Source organism: Rhinatrema bivittatum, chromosome 5, assembly GCF_901001135.1.
Source record: "Rhinatrema bivittatum chromosome 5, aRhiBiv1.1, whole genome shotgun sequence".
NCBI classification, from domain to species: domain Eukaryota; kingdom Metazoa; phylum Chordata; class Amphibia; order Gymnophiona; family Rhinatrematidae; genus Rhinatrema; species Rhinatrema bivittatum.
The window spans coordinates 99145467-99159199 of NC_042619.1; the positions used below are offsets into that span (position 1 = coordinate 99145467).

Consider the following 13733-nt stretch of genomic DNA (forward strand, 5'->3'; position numbering starts at 1 on the left):
GGCATCCCTTTATCTCCTGTTCCCAGGGGTGGGTCAGCAAAACTTCATCGGGAGGTTCCACTACTCGAGTCTGCGCCTCTTCTGGGTTGTCAGGAACATAAGGACTGAGACCTACCAAAGCGTCAAGTCCTCTGAAAGGTCACTCCAAAAACGCTTGGATCCTCTAGCACGACTTCTCATGTTGAACGCTGCGTCTGCTTCTTCTCCTCAGGCAAATGAGAAACTGGAGATTCACCCCACTAACTGGCCAGTTTCTCTAACTCATTGCCAAACAAAAGCAAGCCATTAAAAGGGCAATTTGGTGAGGTTAGCCTTGGATTTCTCAGCCACCCCCTCTGGATGAAGTGCAGACCAAATCACAGCCCACATCTGCTGAGAAGGCAGCAACTAGTTTCTTAACTGCCCTGGAGTTTACCCCAGAGTCATCAACCTCCTGGGAGAGAAGCAAACAAGAGCGAGCCACCAAGAAACAACAAGAAGTGATCTACAAGGTCAATGCCACCGCTTCAAATGCTCAAGGATTGTCTCAATCTTTTTATCATGAGTATCCCTCAAGGCTGCTGCTCCTTCCACGGGAACACTTGGAGACTGCACACACAAGTGCATCTACCTTTGGAAGACGTAAGTGCTCTTATCACTGGATCCAGAGTACAGGCCTTCCAAAACCCAACCCCCTCTGAAATTAGCCTCTGGGACACTCCAATCAAGATCATTCTATTCTTAAATGGCCTCCATCACAGGGGGGGGGGGGGGGAACAAAAATTGGATTTCTCTTTGGCTCAGACACCGAATCTGCCCCAGGAACTCCAAGCATTTTCAAGGTCTGGGAAATCAGAGCTGGCAGTTCATCTCTATGAAATAATCTTAACATAGTTCAATACAGTTCTAATCCAGGGGGAATTTCACCATCAAGAGTCAGGATTGGCGTCATCTGTGCTATCTGGATCTCTATCCAGAGGACCCGCTGCCACTCTAGGAGAACTCCGGCACTTGACAGAATGTCCAGGGCAAGGATCCTACCTGCACCTCTGTGCTGGGAGCACTGGACAAGGCTAAAGAAAATTTTTCCAGGGGTTGCAATCCTATCCATGAAAACATATAAGTATCCAGTCCAGGAGGTACCTGAAGTGTACTCACTGAGCTACCTTCCCCTGCTGAGGAACCAGTTAGGAGTTCCAAAATCAGGCACCCCACCTGAGTTGTCTTTATCCAGACCCCACAACCGGCTGGGAAGAACTAGGCTTAGTGAAATCAGAGGAAGAGACAGGTCTCCCTGAGCCTCCAAACAGTACTGGCACAAATTAGCAGGCACTCCTGGCTGAGATGCCGGAATACAATAACCAGTGCAAAGAGAAAGATGATTAGGCTTCTTAGGTACAGGTGTCATTATGGCCAACAGTATACTGAGCAGCAGCCAGAGGCATGCATCGGGAGGGTGCCAAGGACATCCAGATGCTCAAGCAGGGGTGCCAAAAGTGTTGGTGCAGGCTCTGGCACCAGTATGGGGGCCGGTGGCAGGGGAGCAGCTCAACGCTACACAGAGCTCGAAGCACCGCACTCTGCAGTCCAACTCCTGAAAGTCCGGTGAAGCCAGTACTAAGGAAGGGGGACGAGGCGTCACCAGTGCTTCCTCCGAGGAGGCACAGTGCCCAGCACAGATATTGGTGGGGAACAGTTGGGACTCCCAGGTATATCGGAGGATTAGGCCCCTGAGCCACATGGTTGCTTCAGCGGCGGTATGGCAGCCACCGATACCACACCAAAACCATAGCCACACATCAATGGCGACTGGTTTAGATGCTTGCGGGATCTCCCACGGTGCTCAGCCCCGTCTTTCCCCAGCACTGAGGAAGCAGAGGATCCAGATGTCCTGGAAACCGGCGAGATCATGAAAGACTGAGCGCCGTTCCCTTGGTCCTTTGAAGATGCAGTCGGAGGAGTTGTGAGAGGGAGCGTATTGAGTGGTTCACTTCAACCACAGAGTGTCAAGGACTCCGATGTGGGGGTGAATGGAGCGGACTTTTTGTAACCAAAAGGTTTCTCCATTTTGTCCAGACACACGCGACAGCCCTTGGGGGTCATCTGGTCACCCAGCTGACACCCTCTGATGTTGTGCAAGGCCCCCAGGCAGAGGATGTAAACCTCATGCAGATCAGTGATGGACATGGTCCACGGGAACTGGGGGCACCAGCACAAACTAGATGACGTCATGAAAAATAGCCAGACCACAGTCAATGACCGGTGGCCACCAAGAAGTAGGATACCGGGAATCAACAATGAAAGGGAAGGAAAAGTGTTTTCTATCCTACCATGCGAAGGAGAGGCACAATCGCAAAGGGTTACCAGACGATGGAACGGGAAAAAAAAATCCTGATTTCAGACAAGAAAACGAAATAGGAGCAGAGCTCCAAAACCATGAGGCATCTGCAACACGGAAAAAGACTGAAGGGGGACCTCATGTGGATGCGCAGAAAGTGGCATGCTGCATCGGATGATGTCAACCATATGTGAGGACTACCATCCTGCTTGTCCTAGGAGAATAAGGCTGATAGGCTCACTAGCGCTCATTAGTACAGATGGTACACAAATCCAGGCAGGGCCCAGTGCCCCCCCCCCCCCCCCATCACAGCAGCTCAGGCCCACGAAATCATCTGTATCCATGGTGCTTGATAGCCATAGGTCTTTGATGGGACAGCAGGATGCCTCTTGGTGCCCCATCAAGACACCGCAAGAAGCCTGGAGGGCAGCAAACCTCTGTGCCTGGGTGCCTCGAGTGGATGGCGACCTTGGTGCTTGATCCATCCAAAGCTGAAACCCCTGTCACTCGGAGGTCTGAGTGGCACTAGAGGGCTCTCAAGAGCCCTGGCGGTCAATGGCCTCAAGGACGACCAGTGTAGTCAATGGTGATCCCAGTGCCTCAACCTCATCAAGAGCAGCAACGAATGGCATCTGTGGCCAACACGCCCGATGGCCTCCATGGCATTGATGGTATCAAGGCAGTTCCTCACCGTGATGGAATTGAGGCCACGCAACTCGACGGCATCAAGAGCTGCCGCGGCATTGAGACCACCTACCTCAGCATCAAGAGTGGCCATGCACCCCGATGGGATCAAGTGCGTCGATGGAATCAAAGAGCCCAGGGGCACTGAAGTCAGAGGACATCAAGGGCACCGATGGTGGCTCTGATGGCATCAAGGAGGACGGTGACACAAGGTCTGTCTCCACTTTGCCACATCGAAGCCCAAGGCGTTCGATGACTCCAGCATATTGAGACGATACTTAAGACACAGAAGGCCATTACAGCATCGAGGGCAGTCACACACCTTGATGGCATTGAGGGCACCCCAGTACCTCGATGGCATCCAGGGTGATCATGGGGCTCAATGGCAGTCCTGGTCCCCAACATGGTCTTGACATTGACACATCAGATCAATGGTGCGCTGGTCACAGATATGCACAGGCAACTGTTACTGGGCATGGCACAGAGGGTGCAGCAGCAAGCTGCTTGCCCAGGCTCCTGCTCACCCTCTGTCTCAAGGAGACTGCATTGCTATCATAGGCAAGCAGGAGGGGAGGCTATGTCATCTAGGGCTCCTACCCATGAAGACTAGGTTCCTTTGAATGTGGACAAGATGAGCTCTGGCCCCCATACAGACAGTGTGGTCCTGAATTTCTTCACTGTCTGAACCTCCATCGATGCCGATCGATTGCTGAAGCTACATGAACTCCTGACCGGGTAGAATTCAGATGAGTCCCCAGGCTCAGCAGCCTACACAGAACACCCATGAACTGCATTCAGTCAGACGTACCAGCACCTGACAAAGCTACAAAAACAGACAGAGCAAGAGAGGACACACACTAAGCTACAGGTGGACAAAGCCATGGGGCCTGATGAGGTTCATCCCAGGATACTGAGGGAGCTCAGAGATGTGCTGGCGGGTCCGCTGTGAGACCTGTTCAATAGATCCCTAGAAACGGGAGTAGTGCAGAGTGATTGGAGAAGAGCGGTGGTGGTCCTGCTTCACAAGAGTGGGAGCATAGAGGAGGCTGGAAACTACAGGCCTGTTAAGCCTCACCTCAGTGGTGGGAAAAGCAATGGAGTCACTGCTGAAAGAACGAATAGTATCTACAGTCGGAAGAATTGCTGAATCAGAGGCAGCATGGATTCACCAGGGGAAGATCCTGTCAGACAAATCTGATTGGTTTTTTTGACTGGGTGACTAGGGAATTGGATCAAGGAAGAATGCTCAATGTCATCTACTTGGATTTCAGCAAGGTTTTTGATACGGTCCCGCACAGGAGGCTGGTGAATAAAATGAGAAGCTTAGGCGTGAGTCCTGAGGTGGTGGCCTGGATTGCAAACTGGTTGACAGACAGAAGACAATGTGTGATGGTAAACGGAACGTACTCTGAAGAGAGCGGTGTTAAGCGGAGTGCCGCAAGGATCGGTGTCTGGACCGGTCCTGTTCAATATCTTTGTGAGCGACATTGCGGACAGGATAGAAGGTAAGGTTTGTCTTTTTGCAGATTACACTAAGATCTGCAACAGAGTTGACACGCCGGAAGGAGTGGAGAGAATGAGACGGGATTTAAGGAAGCTTGAAGAGTGGTCAAAGATATGGCAGCTGAGATTCAATGCCAAGAAGTGCAGAGTCGTGCAGAGTCATGCATATGGGATGTGGAAATCCGAAAGAACTGTATTCGATGGAGAGTGAAGGGTTGATGTGCACGGAGCAGGAGAGAGACCTTGGGGTGATCGTGTCTAACGATCTGAAGTCTGCGAAACAATGTGACAAAGCGAGAGCTAAAGTCAGAAGAATGCTGGGCTGCATAGAGAGGAATATCGAGTAAGAAAAGGGAAGTGATTATCCCCTTGTACAGGTCCTTGGTGAGGCCTCACCTGGAGTACTGTGCTCAGTTCTGGAGACCATATCTCCGAAGGGGCAGAGACAGGATGGAGGCGGTCCAGAGAAGAGTGACCAAAAGGTGGATGGTCTTCATTGAATGACTGAGGAGAGATTGAAGAATCTAAATATGTACCCCCTGGAGGAAAGGAGGAGCAGAGGTGATATGATACAGGACTTTCAGATACTTGAAAGGTTTTAATAATCCAAAGACGACAAACCTTTTCAGTGGGAAAAAAAAAAAAAAAAAAAAATCAGCAGAACCAGGGGTCACGATTTGAAGCTCCAGGGAGGAAAACTCAAAACCAATGTCAGGAAGTATTTCTTCATGGAGAGGGTGGTGGATGCCTGGAATGCCCTTCCGGAGGAAGTGGTGAAGACCAAAACTGTGAAGGATTTCAAGGGGCGTAGGATAAACACTGTGGATCCATAATGTCTAGAGGATGTGAATGAAGAGAAGAGGCATGGGGGTGGCTTGCGGGATGACAGCTACTACCTGGCAATTAATTCCCTTATTCAATAAACATACACACGCTTAATGTGACTCCAACATTGCTCTATGCTTCAACGGCAAGAGGAAATGTGGAAAAAAGGATCTGCATTCACAAAAAAACGGGGGAGTAGCTTGCTTGTTGCGGCATTACTACCCCAAACCAATTAAGCTAGATACTTCACCTTCAATGCATATGCAGCATAGCTCACTGCTTCAACGACAGGGGGGTGAAGAAAAGAGGATTTATATTCAGACAACCAACAAGGACTGAATTGTACAGGCTGGGTGAACAAATAAGTGTGGGAGTAGCTTGCTTATTGTGGCAGTTACTACCCCTAACCAATTAAGCTAGATACTTCACTTAGATGCAGCTCCAGCACTGCTCTCTACATCAGTGGCAGGGGTGGAAGGTAAATAGAACAAAAAAGTTACTAATAAAGGCCAAGAGTATCAGATAAGTATGAGAAAAAATAAATAAGTGTGAAAGCTTGCTGGGCAGACTGGATGGGCCGTTTGGCCTTCTGCCATCATTTCTATGTTTGTATATGCAGGATTTATTTAATAAGAGATAGTATTAGACTCTGCCAGACTGCACAGCTAAGGCCAGTCATGTGGCTAGCTGGCAGACAGTGGAAAGAGTGAAAAGGAAATTAAAATAGAACTACTTAAGGGAAAGGAAAGAAAAACAGTAACAGCTCTAGAAAAAAGTCGCTTACAAAAACTGAGGAGCGAGCAAAGCTGAATACCATTAGCACATGGCTCCTGAGACCACATACCTCCACGAGGGGGGGTGGGGGGGAAGAATGATGGACTCTGCCTGAAGGTAGGTTGATGACTACAGCTGCACATTATCAGTAGGGCATGTTTGAAAGTTCTAGACTCTGAGAGCAAAGTTCCGGACCAGGGCTCCACCCGATGAGGTCACCCAAGTCAGGACTACCTTCCTGCTTGTCCTCTGAGAAGGGGATATAACCCACCTGTCTGGACTGGTGTAGCAAGATGAAATGAAAATTGACATTTAGCTGGTGAATGGCTTTGAAAATTGTCCTCAAAGTGACTTACTAGAGGTCACAGTGAGCATCAAGGGAAGATTTAAAAATCTTAATTCGGGTTTCCTGGCTTCTAGCTCATTTCTCAAACCATGATTAGGCCATTCCTTCTTTTCTAAATCAGCATTTATTGTTGTGCTATCAGAAATGTTTTTCTTACTGAAACACTAAGGCATTTCATCTCATTATAGCTTATATTTACCCTGCAAAGAAATACTGAACATGAGATTCAAAGCAACCTAGTCTAAGAAAGCACATCTGACTCACCTATTCATTTTCCCAGACACATCCATGTCATTCATGAAGCACTCAATATTAAGCGGAAGGTCCATGCTGTTACTGCTCATCAGTTTTTTCAGCTTTTCACACTCTTGATAGAGGCGCAAGAGGGCACGGATTTTAGATTTCACATCCAGCTTGTATTTGGTTTTGAATTCTGCACAGAAATATTCCACTATCTTTTCATCAAAGTTTCGTCCTCCCAGGAAAGGATCAAAAGCTGTTCCCAAAACCTAAGAAATATTTGAAAGGGAATAGAATTATGCATTCCCTAATGCAAGCACAGACCAAACTGAAAATTTCATACAGGAACTTAAATGGAGAAACCCAACCTATAACGTTCTACATTTCCTAAGGCTCATTCCATGTGACAGCCACATTCTAGCTGTAAAGAGTCTTAGTTACCTTCTGAAGCCCCTCTAGACCACAATATGTAATCAAGGTGCTGACCACTAAAGTACCCAACAGACCAGATTACTAGTAAACAAAATCATATGGGAAAGAAAAAATGCTATATAAAAGAGGCTGGAACTGAAAGGGTTTCAAACATTAAGTTTATCCTCTAGTTTTAGATATATTTTAATTCTTTGCTAAACAAGGTATCAGAAAATAAAATTTGTAATTAAATGAAAACAGGAGCAGCAGGGGAACACTGAGAGGCAAGGATCATCTTGCTGGTGGCTGAAGAGTTTTGGTAAGTATTGCTTTGGGACATTTTAGACCTTACGTTTTGGGGAGAGGTAAAACTACGTCTGTCTGTGTGTTATAAAAAGCTAGCCAACAGATAGGTTTTTTCCTAAGTTTGTGTGTATTTCTTTCTCTCCCTCCCAATCACCCTTAACTCATCCTTTGATTTATAGGCAGGAAACCTTTTTACATTAAAAATCAGCCTTTTATTTAAAACACAGTATAGCCCCTGGCCTTATCACAAGTTTATTTATCCCATCACAGATCACAACCAGATTAATAATGACCATACCAATACATTTAAAGGACTGTTTACACATTCTTACTCCCTTAGCAACCTAAACTTAACTCAACAAAATTAAGATGAAGACAGCAATCCAGCAGCAAAAGGGGGGGCCTTCCAGCCTTCTGCATCAAATATCACATGTAGGATTTTTTTTTTTACTTGCTGGTGAAAGGCTGTATGTGTGAACCCGGTGCGAAGAGCTCCTGCTCTCAGAGAATGAATCCAATCTCTAGAGGATAGAGTGGCAGACTGTGAAATTAATCTGATAATTTCCTTTCCTCGAAGTAGGGCAAGCCAGTCCACATCAGTGGGTTGTGCATTCCAGCCAACAGATAGAGACGGAGAATGAATTGCTGATGTCCCTCTCATAATAGCTCACCAGACATCAGCCAGCCAGTATTTTTCTTCAAAAGCCAACTGTGTAAACTAAACCATCTCAACATACTGCATCCTCCAAGAATTATTCAAAACAGAATGTTCTTCCATTATATAACTATTCAATTCTTTAATCTGTTTGTTTTTCCCCCAAACATAATGGAAACACTGGACTCAGCTCTGCCAATAATCTCATAGGAAAACTGAAAAAATGAATCATCGTAGAACGAAACTCACCAGGTACAATGCAATTCCATGTGCATCAGACCCCCTGGCCATACAATACATTCCTTAAGGATATTACACAACAGAAAAGTCAACCGCCTCAAGGCAGCCCAGGGCAGGATGGTGGATTGGCTTGCCCTACTTCGAGGAAAGGAAATCAGGTAAGAAGTAATTTCACCTTCCTCTTCATCCGGGCAAGCCAGTCCACACCAATGTGATGTAACTACAGCCACTCCCCAGAACAGCAGGAGACTGCCTGAGGCCCAAGCAGCACTGCCCTAGCAAACACCAAATCCTCCTGTGCAGCCAAATCTAACATAGTTCCTGGCAAACATATGCAAAGAAAACCACATTGCTGCTCTACGGATCTCTGCTGGAGAAAGCAAATGCAATTCCACCCAGGAAACTGCCTGCACAAGGTCAAATGCACTCTTACCTGCTTCAGAAGAGATTTCCCAGCATCCACACAGGCTGCTGTCGTCACTTCTTTAATCCATCGAGCCACTGTGGCCTGAAAGGCCACCTCCACCTTCATTCCTCTGTGAAAGCGAAAGCCGATACATTTTATGAAAGACATTGGTGACTTCCAAATAACACAAATGCTGCTGCACATACAAATTGGCTGCAATTTCCTGAATTCCTGCCCATCCAAATCCCTATTTAAGGATGGTAGAAACACAGACTAATACAAATGGAAATCTGAAACCACCTTCAGAAGAAAGGGAGGTACTGTCCTTAAGTGTACTCTATCCAGCGTAATAACCAAAAAAGGTTCTCTACACAAGGCTTGTAACTCAAATCCACTTCGCCGAACATACAGGCCGATTCAGTAAAGTCCGCGGGAGAGCGAACGCCCGCTCTCCCGGCACGCGCACCGGCAGAGCGGCCGGTGCGCGCGATTCAGTATGCAAATTAGGTGGTGCAGTAGAAACAGGCAAAAGGAGGCACTAGAGACACTAGCGCGTCCATAGCACCTCCTTTTAGCCCGGAGCGGCGGCTGTCAGCGGGTTTGACAGCTTACAGCCACAGGCTCGGAAACCGAACGTCAGCAAAATTGAGCATCCGGTTTTCGGCCCGACAGCCACCGGCCCATTTTAAATTTTTTTTACACTTCGGGACCTCCGACTTAATATCGCCATATTAAGTCGGAGGGTGCTCAGAAAAGCAGTTTTTACTGCTTTTCTGTGCATTTTCCCGGTGCCGGCAGAAACTAGCACCTACCTTTGGGTAGGCCCTAAGGTCTTAAAGTAAAATGTGCGGCTTGGCTGCACATTTTGTTTACTGTATCGCGCGGGCATACCTAATAGGGCCCTCAACATGCATTTGCATGTTGAGGGCGCTATTAGGTGCCGCGGGTTGGACGCACATTTTCCTCCCATTATTGAATAAGGGGTAAGGGAAAACGCGCGTCCAAGGGCAGGTTAACAGTGCACTCTGGAGCACACTGTACTGTATCGGCCTGATAGCGACAAGAAACACAATCTTTAGTAGCATAGGATCTGCTTGGCTTTTGGGTACTTGCCAGGTTCTTATGGCCTGGTTTGGCCTCTGTTGAAAACAGGATGCTGGGCTTGATGGACCCTTGGTCTGACCCAGCATGGCAGTTTATGTTCTTATGTTCAAAACAAGGAAATACCCCACAATGGAAGAAAGGTCGGACCAGCCAAAAAGGAGAAAACTAGCTTCAAATCCCACAAACGCACTAGGAAACGCAAGGGGGGGTCTAAGGTGCTTCACACCCCTCAGAAATGTAGACATGTCTGTATGCGTCCCTGATAACACTATGGCAGCCACCTGCACCTTGAGCATGTTCAAGGCCAAACCTTTACTCAAACCTTCCTGTAAAAACTCTAAGATCAAAGGAATAGACGCTGAAATGGGAAGACAATTTTCAAAGACTCACAAGACCCAGATATAGGCCAAAGAGGTGGAAAATTTTCAAGCATGCAAAAGAGTTAAAACACCACTGGACCTGAACCTGCCCCCCCTCAATTCAGCAGCTGAGCCCTCTCAAGAACCAAACCATAAGACAAAAACCAATCTGGATCATGAAATACCAGACTGCCACAGAAGCCTTTGAGCAGAGGGAGCTGCCACGGATCTTCCACCAGCAGAATACAGATCAGTGTACCATGACCACCAGGAGCACCAAGACTGGATGCCGTGCTTTCTGTATTAACAGACTAATCATGTGCCACAGCAGAAACCAGAGCAACTTGACCTGTGGCCAAGACTGAATCAACACATCCACTCCGAGTGCTAGAACTTCCCAGGTCAGACTGTATAAGTGATCCACTTTTGCATTCTTGCAACTCACTATCAGATCCAGAAAGGACCAACCCCATCGCTCCACGATGAGTCAAAACACTTCGAGAACCAATTCTCCTGGATCCAACTCATGACAACAGTCCGCATGCACGTTGTCGACCCCTGTGACTTGAGAAGCTGACAATGCCAGCAAATACCGCCCACAGAAGAAAGATCCATTTCCCGAGAGACTTGCAGACTTTGAGTCCCCCCTCGATTTATGAAGGCTACCTCTTATTGTGTTGTCTGACATTACTTTCACCACTTTTTCTTTCAACTGAGCCTTGAACTGCAGCAAGGCTAGCCGAATTGCTTTGGATTCCAGCCAGTTGATGAACCAAGACATTTCTTCGGGAACCCACTGCCCCTGCACTGCTAGCTCCAGAAAGTGAGCTCTCCAACCCTGTAGACTCATATCTGTAGTGAACACTAACCAGTTGGGAATCTCCAACTCAAATCCTCTCTCCAGATGGTCCCCCGCATAACCAAAGCAACTGTTGTCTCACTTCCGGAGGCAAAGTCAACGACACATTCTATTCATGAGTCTGAGGATTCCAGTGAGCCAGAAGGAACCTCTGCAGGTAACGCATATGCACGTGTGACCAAGGAACCACCTCTATTGTCGTGGCCATTGATCCCAGCATCTGTAGGTACGACCATGCCAATGGGGAGACTGCTGATCTTAGGGCTCAGACTTGCCCCCAGATCATCTGAATGCGGGACTCAGGAAGAAACACCTTGCACCCTGAGCCGAATTGAACCAGTCACCCAGATATTCCAGAAACTGAGAAGGTTGCAAGGTTGCTCTTGGCCAAATTTACTACTCATCCCAGGTGCTGCAGCAACTGAACCACCCTATTCAATACCACCTTGCGGAGAGTCACCACCTTGCGGAGAGTCACCACCACCACCTCTGAAATGGTCCTGGGTAATGGCAGCCTAAAACCATAATGCGCAAGTAATGCAGATGCTGATTGTGAATTGAAACGTGTAGGTACACTTACAAGAGGTCTAGGAAAACAAGCTTCCCTTTATTTCTAGAACTGGTTGAAAGGAGCCCTCCTTCTTGGAAGTAAGTGGAACAGCTTGTGCTTTCCTGATTCTTTGGAACCAGAACCACAGCCTTCAGAGTTAGCAGCCCCTGCAACGTGGCCTGAACTGCTGTCCGCTTTTCTGTGGAATGGCAAGGGGAAACCATAAAGGACGGAGAATTTCCAATGCGTACCACTTCCAAGACCCATTGGTCAGAAGTGATGTGGGCCCACCTCCAATAAAATTGAGACAAGTGGCTGCCTATCTCCGGAACCGGAGGATGGACCACCAGAACTTCATTGGGAGGATCGAGGAGCTCCGGAACCAGAGGCACCATCTTTACCTGGCTTCTTTGCCTGAAAGGACAGATCTGGAGCGGGACCTCCAATTACTCGAACCTCTGGAAGACAAACCACCATGTGCTCCAAAATCGCCGCTCTGCTGACAAAAACCAGGGAGCAGATTTCCTGTCCTTGGGTAATCAAGGAAATTTGCCACATCCATTAATCCATCTTCCCTAATTCTTCCCCAAACAATAAGCGCCCCTTAAAAGGCAACTATGTGAGATTAGACTTTGAAATAATATCAGTGGACCAGTTCTGCAGTCAGTGATCTTCGAGCCTCAATCACTGAGCAGCCATATGTGCCAAATCATATCCTGCAAATGTAGCTCCCAGCTCCAGGTATGGGCCATTCTCACCCAAAGCCTTCCTGAGCCAACTGTAATACAGCCCTGGCCAAACAACATGCAAATATCTGGAGAATCATGGCACTGCCTCAAAGGCCTGTTTCAAAATTGCCTCAATCTTTTGATCCTGGTACATTTTGTCACAGCACAGAGCAGGATGCCCACCTTGGGAAACCAGAGCTGCAACCTAGCTTTAGGATCCATAGAGTACATACCTGCTAATGAGAAAGACTAAATGAATTCTTTGCTTCCGTGTTTACTAATGAGGATGTTGGGGAGATACCAGTTCCGGAGATGGTTTTCAGGGGTGATGAGTCAGATGAACTGAACAAAATCACTGAACCTGGAAGATGTAGTAGGCCAGATTGACAAACTAAAGAGTAGCAAATCACCTGGACCAGATGTTATGCAGCCTAGGGTACTGAAGAAACTCAAAAATGAAATTTCTGATCTATTAGTTAAAATTTGTAACCTATCATTAAAATCATCCATTGTACCTGAAGACTGGAGGGTGGCCAATGTAACCCCAATATTTAAAAAAGGCTCCAGGGGCGATCCGGGTAACTATAGACCAGTGAGCCTGACTTCAGTGCCGGGAAAAATAGTGGAAACTATTCTCAAGATCAAACTCGTAAAGCATATAGAAAGGCATGGTTTAATGGAACAGTCAACATGGATTTACCCAAGGGAAGTCTTGCCTAACAAATCTGCTTCATTTTTTTGAAGGGGTTAATAAACATGCGGATAAAGGTGAACCGGTAGATGCAGTGTATTTGGATTTTCTGAAGGCGTTTGACAAAGTCCCTCATGAAAGACTTCTAAGAAAACTAAAAAGTCATGGGATAGGAGGAGATGTCCTTTCGTGGATATTAAACTGGTTAAAAGACAGGAAACAGAGAGTAGGATTAAATGGTCAATTTTCTCAGTGGAAAAGGGTAAACAGTGGAGTGCCTCAGGGATCTGTACTTGGACCGGTGCTTTTCAATATATATATATAAATGATCTGGAAAGGAATAGGACGAGTGAGTTTATCAAATTTACGGATGATACAAAATTATTCAGAGTAGTTAAATCACAAGCGGATTGGGATACATTACAGGAGGACATTGCAAGACTGGAAGATTGCACATCCAAATGGCAGATGAAATTTAATGTGGACAAATGCAAAGTGTTGCATATAGGGAAAAATAACCCTTGCTGTAGTTACACGATATTAGGTTCCATATTAGGAGCTACCACCCAGGAAAAAGATCTAGGCATCATAGTGGATAATACTTTAAAATCGTCGGCTCAGTGTGCTGCAGCAGTCAAAAAAGCAAACAGAATGTTAGGAATGGAATGGTTATTAAAACGGAAAATGTCATAATGCCTCTATCGCTCCATAGTGAGATCAAACCTTGAATACTGT

At 46.9% G+C, this 13733-nt stretch overlaps 1 protein-coding gene across 1 annotated transcript in view; it reads right to left on the reverse strand.

Annotated features, from left to right (window-relative positions):
- Positions 1-13733, reverse strand: part of HSPH1 (heat shock protein family H (Hsp110) member 1) — a 216780-nt gene that overhangs the window by 109164 nt on the left and 93883 nt on the right. Inside the window, exon 7 of the mRNA XM_029602650.1 lies at positions 6714-6958. Within this exon, the coding sequence (XP_029458510.1) occupies positions 6714-6958 (245 nt within the window). The remainder of the gene's footprint in view (positions 1-6713; positions 6959-13733) is intronic.